Source organism: Mirounga angustirostris, unplaced genomic scaffold, assembly GCF_029215605.1.
Source record: "Mirounga angustirostris isolate CCGP_5_RB_7025 unplaced genomic scaffold, mMirAng1.0.hap1 SCAF_6, whole genome shotgun sequence".
Classification (NCBI taxonomy): domain Eukaryota; kingdom Metazoa; phylum Chordata; class Mammalia; order Carnivora; family Phocidae; genus Mirounga; species Mirounga angustirostris.
In genome coordinates, this window is record NW_026991714.1 from 38,298,849 (window position 1) to 38,320,948 (window position 22,100).

General features: G+C 39.3%; 1 protein-coding gene across 16 annotated transcripts in view; it reads left to right on the forward strand.

The window, feature by feature from the left end:
• RPS6KC1 (ribosomal protein S6 kinase C1) overlaps positions 1–22,100 on the forward strand; it is a 344,999-nt gene that overhangs the window by 149,018 nt on the left and 173,881 nt on the right. For 15 of the 16 annotated variants that reach the window (XR_010412288.1, XM_045877211.3, XM_054507978.2 and 12 more), the window contains 4 exons: positions 5,299–5,346; positions 7,022–7,154; positions 17,915–19,516; positions 19,788–19,877. Coding sequence is in view for 15 of the 16 variants with exons in the window: in XM_045877211.3 (XP_045733167.2) it covers positions 5,299–5,346; positions 7,022–7,154; positions 17,915–19,516; positions 19,788–19,877 (1,873 nt within the window). In the remaining variant the exon portion in view is untranslated. The remainder of the gene's footprint in view (positions 1–5,298; positions 5,347–7,021; positions 7,155–17,914; positions 19,517–19,787; positions 19,878–22,100) is intronic. The other variant, XM_064594166.1, reaches the window with a different exon arrangement.

Sequence of the window (22,100 nt, forward strand, 5' to 3'; positions counted from 1 at the left end):
CACCCTGAATATGTCTTGCCAGGCCTTTCTGGCTTGCCAGTTCTCTGTGGATAGGTCTGACGTTATTCTGATGTTCCTCCGTCTGTACGTAAGGAATCTCTTCCCCCTAACTGCCCTTAAGATGGTTTCTTTGGTTCTAAGATTTGTAAGTTTTACTATTACATGCTGGGGTGTTGGCCTGTTTTCCTTGATCTTAGGAGGGGTCCTCTCTGCCTCTAGGACTCGAATGTTTGTTTCATTCCCCAGATTAGGGAAGTTCTCAGCTACGATTTGCTCAAATACATCTTCTAGCCCTCTCTCTCTCTCCACTCCCTCCGGGATTCCAATGATTCTGACATTGGAACGCCTCATGGTGTCACTTATTTCTCTGATTCTATTTTCATGGATTCTGAGTTGTTTTTCCCTGGCCACCTCTTTTCCCTTTTTATCTATTATACTGTCTTCCAGATCGCTTATTCTCTCTTCTGTCTCAGTAACCCAGCTGTTAGATTATCTAGATTGGATTGGATCTCATTGATAGCATTTTTAAGTTCTGCCAATTCCCCTTTTATTTCTGCCCTCAGAGACTCTATGTTGCCATTAATTGATTTCTCCATTCTAGCCATTGTCTTCACAATTGCTAGCCTGAATTCCATCTCCGACATCTTGGTTATATCTGCATCCATTTATAAATCTGCAGCATAAGTCATAATCTCTGAGTCTTTTCTGTTTTGGGGGCTCCTCCTCTTAGTCATTCTATTGATGGGTGTTTGAGGGAATGTATAGAGTCCAAATTATTGACCAGAACCCAAGGAAGATGCACCTGTTTTCTTGGGACCTTAGGGTTGCTGGCCTATTGTTTTTCCAGCCTGTCTTCTGCGGGAGGGGCCTGCCATGCTGTTACTCAGGCAACCCTGTTTGGGCGGAGTTGCCCTGCGCCCCTGTGGCGGGGAATGGGCTCAGGGGGAATCAGTCTTTGGGGCTTTTGTTCTCTGGCACCTTTCCCTGGCGGCTTTCCGCGTCTCTTCCGTGAGTCAGAGCAGAAGAGACCGTTTCCAACCCTCTGCCTCAGAGCAGAGAGACCACAGTCTGTTCTTCAGTGAGCTCTCCAGGCCACACCGTCTCCGTTTCTGTCCGTGTTGCTATAAACTGCAGCGGCCTGGGTTGTGCACCCCTCTGCAAGGCCCCCAGTCCTGCCTCCAGGTAGGGGCACGTCTCTGCCTTTTGTGCTTCTAAAACCACCAGCCGCTCCCAGTTTGTCCACCACTTGGGGTCCTGTCCTGGGGACTGCAGTTCACCTGCGCGCGACTCCGCCGCTCGGGGTTTCCACCCCGGAGGTTGCAGTTCACTGGCGCGACCCCGGCGCACCGGGTTTCCGTCTCAGAGGCTGCAGTTCGCGTGCGCGCGACCGTCGCTCCGGTTTCTGTCCGGGGGGCTGCGGTTCGCGTGCGCGCGACCCCGCCGGTCTGGTTTTCCACCCAGGGGCTGCCCTAAAGTCCTTTCCCGACGCTACTGGTCTGCGAGTCTGTGCCCGTCCGCAGCGCGCGAGGCTGTCACTCACCGGCGGTGTAGGATCCCCATGGCCAGGTACCCTCCCGCCGCCGTTTATCCTCTGGTATCTGCCCGCAGAATCACGGCTCTCCGCTTGGTACCTCACAACCAACCGCCTGCTATATTCTGCTTGTAGAGATCCAGATCTTCTTACATCTCAGGCTGGTTTCGTGGGTGCTCAGAGTGGTCTGGTAGATATCCAGCTCAATTCTGGGGACCAGTTGAAATAGGTCCCCTACTCCTCCGCCATCTTCCCCCCGCCCATATCAACTGTATTTTAATTAAAAAAAAATCTGGTCACAAAGAAAAAAAATATAAATACCTATCTCATTGGATTGTTGAATGCATTATATGATTTAATTCTTTGAAACCCGGCATAGTGCCAGGTATAAAGTAAGCACTTCATTGGAGGTACAGTCTCATGTTTTTAGCTGTTATCTTGATGGAGAATGCTCAAGTATAAATCTTTAGTCCCGACTTATTCCTAAGCTCTATTCACATATTGACATCTGTCTTCTAAACATTTACACCTAAATTTGTTCACATGTGTTTATTGAACATTTACCATGGGAGAGAGATGTGTTATATGTTGGAAGAAATATAGTTTGTGCCCTGTATTAGTTTTCTGTTGCTGTCATAACAAATTACCACGAACTTAGCATCTTAAAACAACCAAATTTATTATGTCAGAGTTCTTTGGTTTTTGTTTTGTTTTGATTTGTTTTTTTAGATTTTATTTAAATTCAAGTTAGATAACATATAGTGTATTATTAGTTTCAGGGGTAGAAGTTAGTGATTGATCTGTTGCATTATATCAAGTGCCCTCATTAATGCTCATCCCCCAGTTACCCCATCCTCTCACCCCCTTCCCCTCCGGCAACCTTCAGTTTGTTCCATATACTTAAGAGTCTCTTATGGTTTGCCTCCCTCTCTGCTTTTGTGTTATTTTATTTTTCCTTCCCTTCCCCTATGTTCATTAGTTTTGTTTCTTAAATTCCACATCTGAGTGAAATCATATGGTATTTGTCTTTCTTTGACTATGTCAAAGTTCTTTGGACCAGAGGTCTGACATGGGTCACATTGGGCTATAATCAAGGTGCTGGCAGGGCTGTGTTCCTTACTGGAGGCTCTGGGGAAGAATCCACTTCCAAGTTCATTTAGGTTGTAGGTTGAATTCTGTCTTTGCAGTTGTAGGACTGAACTCTTCCTTACTGGCTATCAGCCAAAGACTGGTCTTTGCTTCTAGAAGCTGTCTGCTCCTCATGCTTCCTGTGAGCTCCCAGAGGCCCATTCCCAATGCTGACATGTGGGTGTCTGTATCTTAGCACCAGCAACCGTGTACCCCTCTCATACTTCAAATCTCTCTGGTTTCCCCTTCTGCCATATCATTTCTGTGTTTCCACTTCTGGCCAGAGATAGTTCTCTGCTTTTCAGGGTTCATGGGATTTGATTGAGCCCACTCAGATAATCCAAGATAATCTGTTTTGAGGTCTGTACCTTAATTACATCTGCAAAGTCCTTTTTTTGCCAGGAACATAACATATTCATAGGTTCTGGAGATTAAGGTATGAACATTCTTGGCGTCCATTATTCTGCCTACAATATCCCCATAAAAAACTTGAAATCTGGTTGGGAAATAGACACGTGAATAAAAAAATCAAATCGAAGGGGTTGGTATTGTATACAGTGGGAGAACAAAGAATGGAGAGAATCAGTGTTATTTGAGCTGAATATGGAAGGATGAGTACTTGTTTGATAAGGGGCTTGGGGGGGACATGTTAGGAGAAGCGGCAATAATAGCCATAGCAATAATAGTAACAAGTGGCTATCCCAAACACTTTTATAAGATGACTTCACTGAAATTCTCACAAATGGTAGATCTGTTATTATCTGCCATTACAGCTTCTGCAGATGAAGTTTTAATGTCTTCACTTTCAGAGTAGAAAGGGTAAAATTAGGTAGTTGAGAGAATTAACATTGATAGCTAAAGCTTAGCACGTAGTAAACACTTAGTACATGGTAGGTAAACAGAATAGAGGGTGGATAGGAGAAATACTTAGGTAGTGGACTTGGTCACTGGTTATGAGTGTAGGGGACGGGAGAATTCATAGTGACTGAGGGAGCTTTTTGGTGGTGGGCGTGTTACAAGGATGGTGGTGTTATTCAGTACTGTAGGAGGAGAAACAGGGTTTGGTTTTATGTCTAGTGGGGAAAGGGCTTTGAGAAGAGGAAGGGGTGAGTTCAGAAGGTATCTGTGGGAATACTCAATTGACTTTAAATGGAGACTTACATTGTGTAGGTCAAACACTTGTAAGAGAGTTCAGAGATGAAGTGGTCACCGTCACTTCAAATTCATCATGTCTAACGTGGAATTTACTGTCTTCTCCTCAGGCTGGTCCCCCATCTTCTCATCATTCTTTCGTTTTCCCAAGCTTGACATCTTTTTTTCATTCCTGACTCTCAGCTCTCTGGAGGGAGAACTCAAAACCCTGTGTACAGTGTTTGCAGGTGTCTGTGATGTAAATACTCCAGACAAGGCCCATTTCAGGCAGTGGCTGCTTTTGTGCTGCCATGGCAGAGATGAAGAGCTCCAGCAGAGACCGCGTGGGCCGGCAAAGCTTAAAATCTTTCCTGTCTGAATCTTTATAGAAGAAGTTTGCCAACTTCTGCGGTGGTGTCTCCAAAATAATAAAATAGTAACATGGTAGAATAATTCTCTATCTCTAGTCATTCCTTCCATCCATCAAGATGGGTTAGGGGAGGAGGTAGTCTGAGGGGGCGATGTGTGAGATCATGCATGGTCTTGAGGTAGTTTTTTGGACTTAGGCTGTTTTTCTAAGTGAGAGGAGTGATATGATGTAACTTATGTTTTTTACAGAAAACACTGACTGCTATTTAGAGAATAGACCATAGGGCAGCAAATCAGGAAGCAGAGAAATCTGTTGGGAGGCCATTGTTATAATCCAGGTAAATCTTTGGATCAGGGTAATAGTTGTGCAAGTGAGTTTACACTTTGGATACATTTTGAACATAGAGCTGACAGGATTTGCTGATGGAAAAAGAGGAGCTAGGATGAGTCTTGGATGGAGAAGGAGTACCAAAAGGGGGTCTTAAGTTGGAGCCTGAGTTATTGAGATCACATTATACCACGTTGCTCCGTAAGGGATTTTAAGAAGAAAATTGAGACTTTAGCAATGCCTGTAAATTTTTTTTTTTTTACTTCTTCTAAACAATATATGTTCCACGAGGAAAAATTCTTTGTGTAAAATAATTTTCCTTTTAAGCAATATATTTTATTTTTTTAAAAGATTTTATTTATTTATTAGAGAGAGCACAAGCCGGGGGGTGGGGGTGGGGAGAGACAGAGGGAGAGGGAGAAGCAGACTCTCTACTGAGCAGGGAGCTGACGTGAGGCTCGATCCCAGGATCTTGAGATCATGACCTGAGCCAAAGGCAGATGCTTAACTGACTGAGCCAGCCAGGTGCCCCCTAAGCAATATATTTTAAAACAAATCTAGGAGAACATAGAAATGTTTCTAAAATATGGAATTTTTAGAAAAGGAAACTATAATAAAACCTACTTTAGATAAGACTGTTTTAATCCTGTGATTTGGTGGCTTAAAAAACAAAAACCTATTCAGAAATTAACAATTTTGGTGGAGTGAGTTTCAGCATTTACCCACAAACCGTTAAGGTATAGTTTCAAAAACTTACAAGTCAATGTTTCATTGTACTGTGAATAAATTATTACTCATGTCTTTTATGTAGGTTTTACTTGTAATGGACACAAGGACAGAACAGACATTTATTTTAAAAGTAAGTAGAATTTGTATGTTTAATGAATTTTTTAGGCATTTATTTTCAAATTATGTTTCTGAAAGAAAAAAATACTTAGTACGTTTTCTGGGTGTTTGGATGTTCTGTTATGTTTGTGATGATCTATATTTTACTTTCTGTTCTTTATCATAGTTTATAAATACGTTATAGCATACATTTAAAAAGAGTTTTAGGTTATAGAGTATGGAGGTGATAGTTTGGGTAGGTTGAAGACTCATTTCCTGCTATTTAAATATATAGTGTGTACCTTAAACACATCTCTAATACATTTTGTATAATTTGTGAAGATTGCACACAATTGTACCTTTGATTATGATTATAGCCCTAAAGAGCTGAAATTTTGCCTTTAAGTCTCTGTTTCAGGTATTTGGGAAAGTGTTATCTACATCCCTGGTCCTATTTTTTTTTCTTTCTTTCTTTTTTTTTTTTTTTAATCTAAATTCAATTCTGTTTCTTTATATAACTCAATTTCTAACTAAATGAACAAGGAAAGAAAAACCCCTCGATTTTGTAATTTCAAAATTGAAATGGATTGTGACGGTACATATTCTAAAATATCCTAATTTAATAATTTCCATAGCATCTAGAAATAATTAATTTCAGATTAATTTTTTTTTTTAAGTTTTTATTTATTTATTTGAGAGAGAGAGAATGAGAGACAGAGAACATGAGAGGGAGGAGGGTCAGAGGGAGAAGCAGACTCCCTGCCAAGCAGGGAGCCCGATGTGGGACTCGATCCCGGGACTCCAGGATCATGACCTGAGCCGAAGGCAGTCGCTTAACCAACTGAGCCACCCAGGCACCCAATTTCAGATTAATTTTATATTTCTTTTTCAGATATTTTTTCTTTCTTTTTTTTTTTTAAAGATTTTATTTATTTATTTGAGACAGAAAGAATGAGAGACAGAGAGCATGAGAGGGAGGAGGGTCAGAGGGAGAAGCAGACTCCCTGCCGAGCAGGGAGCCCGATGCGGGACTCGATCCCAGGACTCCAGGATCATGACCTGAGCCGAAGGCAGTCGCCTAACCAACTGAGCCACCCAGGCGCCCCAGATATTTTTTCTTTTATTTACAGCATGGCAATAGGTCACATTGACATATAACTGAAATGAATTTCTTTCTGCATATACTTTATCACTGGCATTTCTCCGGATTTTTCAATAGGGCTTTGACACCAGACACTACAGATACCTTGTTTCTTTGGAGAAGACTTAAAGTAGTCTTTATACTTTTTTGGCATAAATTTTTCAAATCTCCTGTTTAATCTAGGAATACCTTTTGTGTCTCAGAAATTTGAATGGTCTCAGTGTCTACTGCTGTAAAGATATATATATATATGTAAAATAAAACTTAAGAAAAGGTCATAGAGAAATAACTGCGTGTCATCCTGATGACTTAGTTTGAGAGCATCTCTAATAAAAACACTGACCCACGTAATTGATTTTAATGGCAGCTTTGTGGCATCTTCCGTTCTCTGGATTCACGCCAGATGCCATCAGCAGAGCCTCCAGGGACTGAGGGGCATAGAGCAGCAGATGAGTGGTTTCTCTGAAGCCCAGAGTAACTCGGATAGATTAGTTTGGTTGATAAACACAGAGCACAGCAGGCTCCAAAGGCAACTGAGGGTACAACTGACCTTTTTGTTCTCTGTCAGGGTCTAAGGAAAAGCAGTGAATACAGCAGGAACAGAAAGACCATCATCCCCCGCTGTGTGCCCAACATGGTGTGTCTGCACAAGTACATCATTTCTGAGGAGTCCGTATTTCTTGTGCTGCAGCACGCAGAAGGTTAGTTTGTGGTTTAAATTGTTTACAGAGCAAAGAATGTCATCTGCTTAGCTTTTCAGTGTCTATAATGCCCTTTTTACGTCCGGCATCGCGTGGGCAGATAAAACATACGAAACACATGTAAGAAACTGTTTTCCTCATTCCTCCACTCTCTGAGTTGTGAGGGAAAATGAACACCCAGGTGAACAGCAGATTTCATTTGAACTACAGTAACATTCTTAGATATACATAACTACTTACTTTCTCCTCGAATTGAGTTACTGTGATGATGAGCACATTAAGGTGAATGTGTGCTAAAAGAGCTAGGTTTGGTCTTAGGCATTTTATTTTGTTCTCTGTTCTCTGCTAAAAGGATACATTAGTGTTAGATGACTAAAGTAAAAAGCATCCCCTGAAGAATTAATTAATTACCTCCTTTTTTAGAATGCATGGGTATTTGCTCAACATCTGACATTACCTAGTTATTCTGATCCGGGTTTTTACGAATACAGCCATTGGCATCACATATGGGTACAAAGCAGAGGCCTGGTGCTCTGCCTTCAGACTATTTATGAAATTTCAGCTCATGGTAGTGGGAACAGGTGGCAAAAAAATACTATGTTTTGATTTGTTTTCGCCCTTTAACACCTGAATTTAAATAAATAGTCTTTTATTTAGAATGACTGAATACAGCATATAAATATAAATCCACATAATAAATAACTACCTTTTGGCCTGAAGAGGTGTTTTTAAAATAGTAAAAAAAAAAATTTAAATTATTTTCCATGTTTCATGAAGGTGTTATTTTTATTTTTACATTACTGAGAATAAAGAACTGTTGTGTTTTACTAATAGGCTTGACATTTGAATTTAATGCATTTTCCCAGGAAAATGAGTCATTGCTTTGTGGAATGAGGTCTTTTATGATAACTAATGCAAGATTTTTGACGGGGGCAATAAACTATTAATATTGTTTATTATGAAGTACAGCACAAGATAACTACAGATGGAGGGAAGACCTCCATATGTAGTATTTAATAGGAAATTCAGAAGGGGCTCCATGGTCTCTCAGGTATTAAGAGAGTTAATTGCGTGTGTGAATCGGATAACTAATTCACCTTTGTTCAGACATTATAGACAGCTTTTATCTGAGGATACCAGTGCATTACAGACATTATTGAATTAGAGGTCATGTCATCTGATAGCGAAATACAGCCACCTCTGGTGTGGAACAAAATAACTTGCGTAGTAATAATCCATAATAATTTAGAACAAGGTCAGTAGGATGAATGTAATTATAGTCAATATTCTATTACCCAGTGTGGATTATTCATGTTGGAGATTATCTGTGGCAAATTTTCGGTTCTAGTTTGCCTCTGCTATTCGCAGCTTCTTCCTGCTCTTTCTCTTCCTTCTCTAGAACACACTTCAGTTTTTCTTCTGCCATCTGCTCACTTTCTCTTATACTCCTTAAAGCTGATATTTCAACTAATTTTACTTTAATACTGAGAAAATCTTTATAATCTCTTTGAAAGCCGTATGTCTAGATTTAGATGATCTTTACCAAACTCTTTTTTCCTTTATTGTTGGCCACAGCTGACTTTGAATGGCTACATGATATTGAATTTGTCCTGGATGATTTAAACTTGGTGGGGGAGGATCTCTTTTTGACTGTTGATTTCAGGTGTCTACTGTTTGATTATAAGCAGATTTTTATAACACAAAGATATTAAATTATAGTGCAAACAGGGACTCTAGGTTCATTTAATGTTCTGCAAATTTATTGAGCATGTATTGTGTACTAGACTCTCTCTTTGGTGAACAAGACAGGAAGAGAGCTTGCCCCTTTGAAACTTACATTCTTGTGACGAGTCAAACAGAAAACCAAAAAGCACGATAATATGGACTAATAATAGGGACCGCACTGGTTTCTAACACAGCGATCTTTAAAAAAGAACGACTGGGGGACTACTTTAGATGAGGTAGTCAAGGGAGCCTGCTCCAAAAAGGTGACATTTAAGAGGAGTTTTAAATGACAAAAGAAATAACCATTTGGATGTAATTGGGAAGCGCATTCTAGGTACAGGGATCAGTGTAAGAAATCAAAGGCAAAACAGTATCTGATGAACAAGAAAGGAGACCATTTGGTTGGAGTGTAGTAGGCGAGGGCAGTCGTGGTATATGAGGCTCTTGGGGAAGTAGGCAGGAGTCTTGTACTGCAGGGAAAGGACTTTGGCTTTTATTCAAGTGCATTGGGAAACCAGTGGATATCTAAAGCAGGGGCAAGAGCTGATTTACGTTTTAAAAAGATCACTCTGGCTGTTGTATAGGGAATGGATTATCAACAGGCAAGGAAGAGTAAACAAGCAGCGAATAGTCTAGACAAGAGGTGATGATGGCATGGCTTTCTGGTCTTCTAGCCGCTGTGCTTTGAGGGTAGACTCAGTGGAACCTGTGATAGATTCTGGGTTAGGGAGAGAAGAATTTAGGTGAATTTTTTGGCTTTAGCTTGAGCAGTCAGGTGAACTGTATGATGGGCAGTATGCTATCTTTTACATATTAGTGGTATTTGTTACCTCTGTGAATTAGAAGTTGTGCATATATCATACACACATTACTTTTATATGTGTAAATAGCTATTCCTGAAAAATAAGTGTTGAACAATTGTTTTCTCTAACATGAATGCTTGAATACTTATGATCTGTGGCTTTAGCTTCCTTCTGCTTATAGGACTATTCAAGATTCACGTAAGTCTCTTGGACTCATTTTCTTTCAATTTTTAATTCATTTAGTCAGAAATATATTGGTGCTTACTGGGATACAGGCTTGGTTCTAACATGGCAGTGAACAAAACTGATGAAGACTTTGTCCACATGGAGCTTACATTGAGAGGCAGAACAGACAATAAGCAAATACATAAGTAAATATGTGTTGGATGGAGATAAATTGTATGGCGAAAAGTTAAATAAAAGACGGGTAAAGGGGATGCCAGAAGGGTGAGGTGGGGGTTACTAATTTAACTAGAGTGGTCACCTCATTAAGAAAGGGACGTTGGGCCAGTGACCTGAAGGAAGTGAGAGGGGGAGCATTGTGGCTATGTGAGGGAAGAGTATCTCATTAAGAGAGAACAAATAGGCTTGAAGCCAAGAGTGTACTTGGGGTATAAGAAACAGCAAGGTTACTGTGGCTGGAGCAGAATGGGAAGAACTTGGAGGTGGGGAGGCAGGTGGGAAGATCCTCTGTGGTCTTAATAGGCCACTTTAGGAACTTGATTTTATTTTATTATTATTATTTTTTTTGAGAGCACATGCAGGGTTAGGGGGCAGAGGGAGAGAGAGAGAATCTCAAGTGGGCTCCATGCCCAGTGTGGAGCTCAGTGAGGGGCTTGATCTCACAACCCTGAGATCGTGACCGAAATCAAGAGTCAGACCCTTAACCAACTGAACCACTCAAGTGCCCCAAGAACTTGATTTTTACTCTGAGTAGATAGGAAGTGATTGAGGGATATTGAGCAGAGGAGTGACAAGATAGGGATCACTCTGGCTGCTTTGTGGAAAATGTAGTCTAGGAGGGCAAAGGCAAAAGCAGGAGACCAGTTGGAAGTTTTTGCAGCAATCCAGGTGAAAATAATTGTGGTTTGCACAAAGCGTTAGTGGTAGAGGCGGTGAGAAATGGTCATTCGATTCTGAATCTATTTTGAAGATAGAACTGACATAATTCTGCTTTACACGCCTGCAAGGTTTTTGGCTCACAGAACTGAAAGAATGGAGTTCTCATTTACTAAGATGGGGAAAGCTGTGGGAGGCGTGGATTTAGAGGAAGAAAATCAGGGATTCAGTTTTGGACTTGTGAGTTTGAGATGCTTCTGAAATGTCCAGGTGGTGTTCAGTAGGCAGTTGGATATACCAGACAGGATTTTAGGAGAGAGATTGAAAATGTTTATTGTTCCTATAAATGAATCCCTTATTTTAACTCTGGAGAAGAAAAGGTGAGAAAACAATTGTATTCAGTCCAGGCCACTTGTGTTATTAAAACTTTAAGTTCCTAAGATTAGGGATTATGTCATTTTCATCATCTGTATCCCAGCATTTAGCAGAATACTTGGTACATAGAAGATGTTCAGTGTATAACTGCTGAATACTGAGCAGGTCAGAGAAAAGGTGAAATGCCTAGGTTAGAAGGAATGCCTGCAGGTGTGGGTACACCGGATAGGTAGGGGATGGGAAAGAGTTTTGTCCCAAGTTACTTGGGGACCCAAGGGGTGAAATGATTCTCTTTTTATTAACTAGTTTTTTTAAATTATGAAATATATAAGGCAATACATTTGAACTATATAAAGTAAAAATAAAACTCTCCCTTCCTAGTCACTTTAATACCCAGTTCTGCTCTCTAGAAATAGGGGAAATTTTCCAATGTGTATAAACATATACTCCCTACCTGTCTGGTTAAATAAAATGGATCTTACATATTGTTCTATGGCTTGTTTTCTTCCCCCATCTTAACAATATACCTTGGACAACTTTCCTTGTCAGTACATACAGGTCTGCATTAAGAGAGACCAGTGTAGTGATTAAAAACAAGGATTCTAGAGCCAGACTACGTTAGTTTGTGTGACCTGGGGCAAGGTATCTAGTGTTTTTGTTCTTCCATTTCCTTATCTATAAAATAGGGATGATAATTATCTACCTCATACAGTTGATGTGAGGATTAAGTAGTTGATATATGTAAAACACTTAGTGCCTGGTAAACATTGTGTAAGTATTTGCAAATGTTGCTGTTGTGGTTTTGAATAAAGAATATTTGGTTGTACCGATATTATAATTTATTTAACTACTCCCTTATTAATTGGTGTTTAAATTGTTTCTAGTACCCTTTCCTATATATCTTTGTGTATTTTTGTTTTCTTTTTTTGAGAACTATTTATAGCATGAATTTCTTCACGTAGAATTTAGAATTGGTGGTTCAAAAAATGATTTTGATCATTGTTCCAGCAGTATTTTATCGTACATATTAAAGTCAAGTCCTAATTCTGGGCAAGCAAATTTAACAAATATTCTTTGCAATCTTTCAGAAAACCAATAAATTAAAATTTAATGAGAGACAAAGAGTTTTTACTAAACTTTATTAACTGCTAATTTCATAGCTTAAAATGGCTAATATCTCCAAGTTTTATATGCTTCAGTGAGGCTTACAAAGGTGTCATTTGTATTTCTAAAGTGTTCAAAATTGTAAGTATGTTAGGTATTTTCTTTTTTTTTTATGTTAGGTATTTTCTACTTATATTTTGAGATTTAGCAATAACAGGGTTTTTTAAAGGATAACTTTTTTTTTTTTTAAGATTTTATTTATTTATTTGACAGAGAGATAGAGAGCACAAGTAGACAGAGTGGCAGGGAGAGGGAGAAGCAGGCTGGGAGCCGGACATGGGGCTCGGTCCCAGGACCCCAGGATCATGACCTGAGCTGAAAGCAGCCGCTTAACCGACTGAGCCACCCAGGCGCCCCAAGGATAATATTTTTAATGTTACAATAATGATGTTGACATTTGTGTAAGTTTATCTGTTAGGCCTGATCTTAATTCAGTAGAAAGTAAAACACGCTCAACTTTTGTGGGTGAGAAATTTCAAAGGAAATAATGTGTTCTTATAAGTTTTGTGATTTTCATGATTTTGTAATTGGAAGAAAGTATGGGCTAGGACCAAAATTTTGTTTCCATAGTTCCATATCAAACATTAAATTTAACTGGGCACCCAGCAAAGAATGGAAAGGGGCTAAAACGGATTCATTCTCTCTTGAAAAATGCAGTTGTTTTTTTTTTTTTAAGATTTTATTTATTTATTTGACAGAGAGAGACACAGCGAGAGAGGGAACACTAGCAAGGGGAGTGGGAGAGGGAGAAGCAGGTTTTATTTATTTATTTTTTTCAAAGATTTTATTTATTATTTGACAGAGAGAGAATGAGAGAGAGAGAGCACATGAGAGGGGGGAGGGTCAGAGGGAGAAGCAGACTCCCTGCTGAGCAGGGAGCCCGATGCGGGACTCAATCCAGGGACTCCAGGATCATGACCTGAGCCGAAGGCAGTCACTTAACCGACTGAGCCACCCAGGCGCCCAGAAGCAGGCTTTCTGATGAGCAGGGAGCCCGATGTGGGGCTCGATCCCAGGACCCTGGGATCACGACCTGAGCCGAAGGCAGACGCTTAACGACTGAGCCACCCAGGCGCCCAGAAAAATGCAGTTTTTTTACAACTCACTTTAGGGTACTTGTTTAGGTTAGGAACAAATGTCATAAAGAAAGTGCCAATCATCACATTTAAAAATTCTATGTAATAATGAGAAGAATGGAAATTAAGGGAGATGCCATATTTGACTAATCAAATTGGTCAGCTTGCTAACATCCAATAAAGGCAAGTTGCTATGAAGGTGGCATTAATACACATTGCTTATAGGAGTGGATTCTGGTACAGCCTTTCTGTAAAGCAGTTTCACAACATGTATCAGAAGCATTAAACATATTCATGCTTTTTGATCCAGTCTTTTCATTTCTGGGATTCTGTCCTGATGAAATTATCAGGGATGTCAAGTACTTCCATGTAAAAAGTACATATTATTTTAATAGTAAAAGATTGGAAACAATGTAAATATCCAACAATAGATGAACACTTAAATACCTCATAATATCCATCACATGGATATGCTATATAGCCATCGAAGTTCATAGTCTCCTGAAAATTAGAAAATGTTTATGATGTGATGTTAGTCACAGATAAAACGTCTGAAAATAAATGTACAAATAGTTAATAGTGCTTTAAAAAAAGATTTATCCATTTATTTGAGAGAGAGGGGGAGAGAGCGTGTGAGTGCACATGCACGAATGTTGGGTAGGGCAGAGGGGAGAGAATCCTAAGCAGACTTCCCGCTGAGCACGGAGCCCAATGTGGGGCTGGATCCCATGATCCGTGAGATCATGACCTGAGCCAAAATCAAGAGTCGAACACTTAACCAACTGAGCCACCCAGGCGCCTGTAGTTAATACTGTTTATAGGTGATTTGTATTTGAATTTTTCTCTTCTGTTCTTTTCTGTATTTAACTTTTTTGAAACCATATGAAACCATGTATTTGTTTTAAAGCAGGAAGAAAGCATGACCCAAAATAATGATACTATTAATATTTATAGACCCATATTCTTTTTTTTTTTTTTAAAGATTTTATTTATTTATTTTGAGAGAGAGAATGACACAGAGAGAGAGAGCATGAGATGGAGGATCAGAGGGAGAAGCAGACTCCCTGACCCTTATTCTTAAAAGATTTTCAAAATACTTGGAAAGATGTCTTTTTATAACCTGATTTAATAAATATTTATTTAATACATACTATTTTACATGCTAGGCAGAATCCTTTCCTTGTAGTTATGAAGACCCTGCAGTCTGGTAAAGGAGATGGTAAAAGTATGGGCGTATAAAAGTAATATTAATATGAAACAGAATGTCTTAAATGTTGTAAGAGAGACTAAGTGATATAAAAGATTCAGAGAATCTGAATCCACTGAGGGGATGCCAAAAAATTGGTAAAAGAAAACAAATTCTGAGGGACTGTCAAGAATGGTTAGGATTTTGACAAGTAGATATTGGAGAAACTAGTAAGAAAAAAAAAAATTCTTGAAGTGGTAGGTATAGTTTGAGCAAAAGCCCAGGATGGGTTATATTTGGAGAAATCCAATTCAGATGGATTATTTGGTGAGTTGAAGGGGAGGACCAAATCATAGCTTGACACATTATATTTACTGAGGGGTTCAAGCCTCTGTGGAGTTGGTACATACATCATTAAGTAGATGGAGGGGATTTGGGTTCTTGAATGGAGAAATAATGTAAGATCTGTGCTAAAATGGAAGATTAATTGGGCAGCAATTAGTGTGATAGAATGATACAGAAAGCAGTTAAAGCAGGGATCTAGTTGGAGCTGTGAAGTTATTCCAAGAAGCAGACTGGCCAAAGGAATCAGTAGAAGAGGAAGACTCCATGAAGCATTATGGACATATCTTACAGGACTTGGAAACTTGCCCAAAAGAACAAGGGAGAAAAAATAATCTAAGCTTGGTCCAAAGCTTTTTTGCCAGAGTGGCTTGGAGGTCAGAAAGAGGAAGTGATCTGGGGGGGCGGGGTGGGTGGAGAAAGAATCGAAGCACATTGAATTTTCTATTTCAGCACTTCATCCAGGTGAAATTGGCCTAAGAACGAATGAAACTTTTCTTAGAACTTTACTGGGTACCGTTTCTTGCTGTTACTAGAACTTTGCAACTGCAAAGACTGTCTACTTTGTGTTGGCACATCTCATTTTGATGAGTTATCACTGAGTTAAAGCAGCACTGACTGAGTGTCTGTTGTGTCCTGCACACTGTTTAGGCAGTAGATAGAAAGATGGAAGTGACGGTCCTGTCTTCACAGTAGTCCCCACCTAGGAGAATGGACACGACACACGTTGTTTCAGGTGGATTGTGTACAAGAACCCAGCTCCAGGTTCAGGCTTTATTGTTAGTGTGCCACAACAGACGTATTTGTGATCAGAGGAGTGTGGCTATTGCTGTCAAATGACGAACAAAAGATGGAATCAACGCGTAGCTTCTTTTGTGAGTTTCAAAGCTATATATGAACCTTAAATTCTATTTGAATGTGGGGGAATATGAAATGCTAAGTATAATCTAACGAGGACAGAAAGTTAGCTAAGAAAAATGAGAGGGGAAAAGTTAAACACCATAATGTCCAGTACTACTAATTATTATCAAAATGGGAGAAAACTGTTAACTGGGTCACAGGGAGAGGCGATGTCTGAGTATCTTAGGATTAATATTATGACAGCTACCCTTTATTATACATTTACTTTGTAGTGGGCACAGTACTCGGGGCGGGGGGCTTTATGTATTTACTGAGTTCCTCTAAATGAAGTGAAATGCCAAGTACAAAAAGATTTTTTTGGGTGCTTCCACTGACCTTTTTATACATATAATTGACTGTTGGAGATGATTTCTCTTAAGATTGTTACCCTTGGTATAGGATGCTTAATAAAGACATTAAAAATGTGCTGGAAAAAAAATTGCCTTCTCCATGTTAATAGAGGGATTCATTTTTAACACATTATTTCCCATTTTTGGAAGCTACAGTTATATATTCACAGAGGATGCATCTGCAATTATTGTTTGTAAGATTTTTAGATCAGATTTAACTTCTTGTAATACAGTAAAGCTTTGGTAGGTTTTTGATACTTAAACAGGTATTTGTTGAAAGATTCTAGTGAGCAAAACAGGTTGAGTTCTTAATGGTTAAAATAACACAAAAGAAAAACAAGGTGAAATAACTAACAAGTATTGCTGGTAAAACATCAGATTCCTTTGATTTCTTTGAAATTGATTATTATGATTTTACTTTTCTGTAGGTTTCTCGTATATATCAGAATACAAAACTGGAATTACAATAGCCAGCCTCATTAATGGCTGCCCAATTAATTTTCCTCAATTGCTTTACTAGGTCTTATTATACCATATATGATGTATATGGGGGGAATGGGAAAAATGTTATTAGTATGTCATTTACAATGGCATAATTATATACCAGATGCCATATCTCCCCTCTAGTCTTGGACTGGGCATTTTCTTTCTTTCTTTCTTTTTTTTTAAGATTTTATTTATTTGACAGAGAGACACAGTGAGAGAGGGAACACAAGCAGCGGGAGTGGGAGAGGGAGAAGCAGGCTTCCCGCGGAGCAGGGAGCCCAATGCGGGGCTCGATCCCAGGACCCTGGGATCATGACCTGAGCTGAAGGCAGACGCTTAACGATGAACCACCCAGGCGCCCCGGACTGGGCATTTCCAAAATGGAATAATATTGTTAGTTTTTGCTCCCTATAGTATATACAGTTTTAAGCAGCACTTATTTATGTATTTCCACTTGGCCAAGGGACCATGCTTCAAAAAATTATTACATGAACAGCTCAGAACATAATCAGATGTTTCAACAGCTAAATCATATTTATTTATTTTATTTTATTTATTTTATTTTTATTTTTTTATTTTTTTATTATTTTTTAAAGATTTTATTTATTTATTTGACAGAGAGAGAGCGAGAGCAGGAACACAAGCAGGGGGAGTGGGAGAGGGAGAAGCAGGCTTCCCGCTGAGCAGGGAGCCCGATGTGGGTCTCGATCCCAGGACCCTGGGATCATGACCTGAGCCGAAGGCAGACGCTTAACGACTGAGCCACCCAGGCGCCCCTTATTTTATTTTTTTTAAAGATTTATTTATTTATTTGAGAGAGCGAGAATGAGAGAGAATACATGAGGGGGGGAGGGTCAGAGGGAGAAGCAGGCTCCTCGCTGAGCAGGGAGCCCGATGCGGGACTCGATCCCGGGACTCCAGGATCATGACCTGAGGTGAAGGCAGTTGCTTAACCAACTGAGCCACCCAGGCGCCCGCTAAATCATATTTAAAGCAATGTTCCAGCTGTGGGATTTCATATTAGTATTTGTTAAACTAATTTCAAAGGGAGAAGTAGGTTGTCATTTAAAAGATAATTGGTATCAGGAGATATGTTTAAAACTATACTCAGTAGTCAGCAATAACAAGAAAACATGTAATTAAAATGCTTGTTTTATAGCATACTTGATATTAATGGGTATCATTGACTTGCTTTTGGTTGATTATTAGAATACTCTTTGTTTTTCTAAGGGCTTCAATAAGTAACCATTATTTTGGGGATCTTAAACATTTTTTTGGTTATACTTGTTCACAGGTGGCAAACTCTGGTCATATATCAGTAAGTTTCTAAACAGAAGCCCTGAAGAAAGCTTTGACATCAGGGAAGTGAAAAAATCCACACTTACTAAAGTTCACCTGCAACAGCCAACTTCTAGTCCTCAGGACAGCAGCAGCTTTGAATCCAGAGGAAGTGATGGTGGAGCCATGCTTAAAGTCCTGCCTTTGAAGACTAGTCTTACTCCAACCTCTCAAGATGATAGTAACCAAGACGAAGAAGGCCAAGATAGCTCTCCCAAATGGCCAGATTCTGGCTCAAGTTCAGAAGAAGAATGTACTACTAGTTATTTGACATTATGCAATGAATATGGGCAAGAAAAGATTGAACCAGGGTCATTGAATGAGGAGCCTTTCCTGAAGATTGGAGGGAGTGGTGTTGATACCAGAGTCATTGGAAGCTTCCCAGCGCACCTTGCCGCCGACAGGCACAGCCCCAGCACCCAGCAGCACATAGCTCACGAGCTGCAGTTCTTCGCTGGAGACGATGATGTAGAAGCAGTTAGTTCGCCAAGAACGTCAGATTCCCTTAGTAGATCGAAAAACAGCCCCATGGAATTCTTTAGGATAGACAGTAAGGATAGCACTAGTGAACTGCTAGGCCTTGATTTTGGAGAAAAATTGTATAGTCTAAAGTCAGAGCCTTTGAAACCATTTTTCGCTCTTCCAGATGGAGACGGCACTTCCAGGAGTTTCAATGCTAGTGAAAGCAAGGTAGAGTTTATAGCTCAGGACACCACCATTAGCAGGGGCTCAGATGACTCTGTCCCAGTCATTTCTTTTAAAGATGCTGCTTTCAATGATGTCATTGGCACTGATGAAGGAAGGCCTGATCTTCTTGTAAATCTACCTGGTGAACTGGAGCCAACCAAAGATGGTGCCGCAGTGGGACCTACTAAGTTTACACAGACTAATATAGGCATAATTGAAAGTAAACTGTTGGAAGCCCCCGATGTTTTATGCCTTCGGCTTAGTACTGAACAATGCCAATCAAGTGAAGAACAAGGCACAGAGGAATTGAGTGATCCCTCTAGACCTAAATCCCAGAGTATAGCAGAGAAACACAACGCACAGGGGGATCTTGGGATGTTATTTGTAGCAGCTGCTGATCATAGTAGTTCAGGAGACGTGTCTTTGTTACACAGCTCAGATTCTAAGTTCCAAGGACTTGGAGTGGGGGAGTTGGCAGTAACTGCAAACAGCACAGAAGAAAGCTTATTCCATATTTCTGACCCACTCTCAGGTGCTAATGAATATAATGTAAACACAGAAACTTTAAAAACTGAAGAAGTATTGCTGTTTACAGATCAAACTGAGGATTTGCCTAAAGAGGAACTGACTTTATTTCAGAGACACCCAGAGACTAAGGGAGAGAGTGGATTAGCACTAGAAGGAGACAAGGAAATACATCAGATTTTTGAGGACCTTGATAAAAAATTAGCACTAAACTCCAGGTTTTACATCCCCGAGGGCTGCATTCAAAGATGGGCAGCTGAAATGGTGGTAGCCCTTGATGCTTTACATAGAGAGGGAATTGTGTGCCGCGATTTGAACCCAAACAACATCTTATTGAATGATAGAGGTCAGGAACTTTTGCAAATGCATTTCTTTTTATTCGCTGTTGCTTCCAATTAACTGAGTAGGCGTTTTATCTTGTAATTAGTATCTTCATTTCCTGTCTAGAGCTTCATTATCAGTGCGGCAAATTCACCCCCAGTAATAGCTTCTAGTACTTAATGATGCCATTATTCTTAATGATACTGTTTTTAGCTACAAAAGGAGTAATTACAGTTCACTTCTGCAGAAAATGGAAGAGAAAAATGTTTTGATTTCTCCTGTCGTTTTGTTTTTAGGACACATTCAGCTAACGTATTTTAGCAGGTGGAGTGAGGTTGAAGATTCCTGTGACAGCGATGCCATAGAGAGAATGTACTGTGCCCCAGGTTAGAGCAATCTCCTAAAATGGTTCACTTGAAAAAGTAGTTCAGCAGCTCTCTTTTCTTTACAGAAGTTGTATTTTTCACTCACAGTTCACATATATGTTGGCTTTGAGTATCTCTTTAATCCTTCAAAAAAGAAAATTTGGGGATTAAATCATTGTATATTGGTTTATCTACCCAATAGAGGTAGGGGTGTGTGTGTGTGTGTGTGTGTGTGTGTGTGTGTGTGTTTGTTGTTAAACAGGTTTGGACTTCTTTTAGAACTGACAGTGAATTCTGTCTTAGAAATGTCGTAACTTCTTAGTGTTTAGAAGGACCTTTAAATACCCCGAACCTCTTTAAATGGATGGTTTTATTAAGATAGGAGAGGGAGCTGACAAAAGGGGTAAAATTCCTAAGGATAAAAATGGATAAAATGAGGAATTAAAAAAAAAATGCTATATTGTGACTTCAGTGATGAGCCAAGCTGGCATTGGAGAGCAGATTTCAGAGTTCTTTCTATATCTGAGACATTTTAGGAAGCATGTTCATCTTGGCTTAAAGTAGCCAGTTTAGCCAAATATTTGACACAACAGGTTTCTCTTGCTCTTACTGTATTGTCTTTGTTTTTTAAAAATTAGAGATTTACTTCTGGGGTGTGTTAGATCCTTTGCTGATAATTACAGGTCATTTAAGCATCTGAATTGGATTTGAGTTAGTGTGTCTCTGTCAGTGCAGATGGGGCTATATTTGAATCCAAAGTTCGTTCACCTTTTGCCTAGCTTTCAGCCTCTTTGGATGGTCAAAGTTGCTTCACTTGTCACCCCACTGGCTTTCAAAGGAGGTTCAAGCTGATTATGTTAACATGATCTGCTTAGTTGTTGATTAATACAGTATTTAATGCTCCTAGCTAACCAGTGTATTATTGATGCTAACATTGCTTCCCTGCATAATGGGAAATGATTATAATTAAGATTGAAAGAGCGATATTGTTTTTAGTTACAACCTTCATTGTTAAGAATTATTTCTGTATTGGGAAATAGCGAAGTTTTTCAACCTGTGAAGCAAATGTCCTAAAACTGTTTCCTGAAGACAATGATGTGGATTTTTTTTTCTTACTGTTACACCTTTTCCTTTCCACTTCCTTCCCTCAAATTAGGGGTGTTTGATTTTGTTTCTTCCTAGGGGCAATAGAGCATGCCTACATTTTTTGTTTCTTTCAAGAAGAAATGCTGTTTTTGAAGCCTTATTAGTATGATTTAGTTAATGGGATAACAAAAATAATTTCATAATGCAATCACTTTATTATGGTTATCTGGTTCTTCTTTTTTATACTCTCCCCCTTTTCTAATTTTATAAATAACATTTGAGGTACCAATGTACATAAGAACATACATTAATTGTAATGAATTTGGAGGTTTTAGGATCAAAATTAAATCTGGGAGTTCTTTGAAATGAAACCTCTTAAATCCAGAAGTGAAGTGCAGTGTAAACCTCACATCAAAACCAAATATTTATGAGACATTGTTTAATGTTGGTAACTGACTCCTTATTTCCTATTTTTATTTTCATTCTCTTATCGAAAACTATAGCGTCATACTTTGGCAGTCTAGCAGATTGACATCCTGAGAATTTTAAATATATGTGGAAGCTATACTACATTCATCAACAAATATATACTTTTAATTTTGTGTACTGAAATACTGAGTTTAATCCAGATCAGTTTCCACATTTTCCTTTTTAAGCCTTTCCCTGGAAATCACAGTTCTCATAGTTTACCAGCAGGTGGCAGTCTACCATTAATGGATTTTTGCTGTCATCTTCCAGGTTGCCCTTCTAACATTTGAAAAAAGCTGTCATCTGAAGAAGGGCTTTGTTTTAATTATTTGCATGACAGAATTGTACTTTCAAGCTTTGTGAGTTGCAAAAGTGTTCTAGCATTATGGCATGCATTGAACAATGTGGAAAGTCTCTTCTATTCTTTGGGCCTATTAATATGTTTTATCAATGGGGGAAAAACAAAACCAGGAATGGCCTTCACTGCAAAGTAAAGCTAGTGGTGTAATGTAGATGATCATAAACCCAGAGAGTTACAGAACTCAGTTAAGTCCGTGTTCTCCTGCCCCTCGTTTATAATGCAAGGGGAATTGGGACAAAAAATTGTAAATTACTGTTTTTTTCAAAAGTGAATAGCAGTGCTACTGATAAAAACTGTAAGTAGGCTTTCCTCTTCTCAAATGGTGGGAG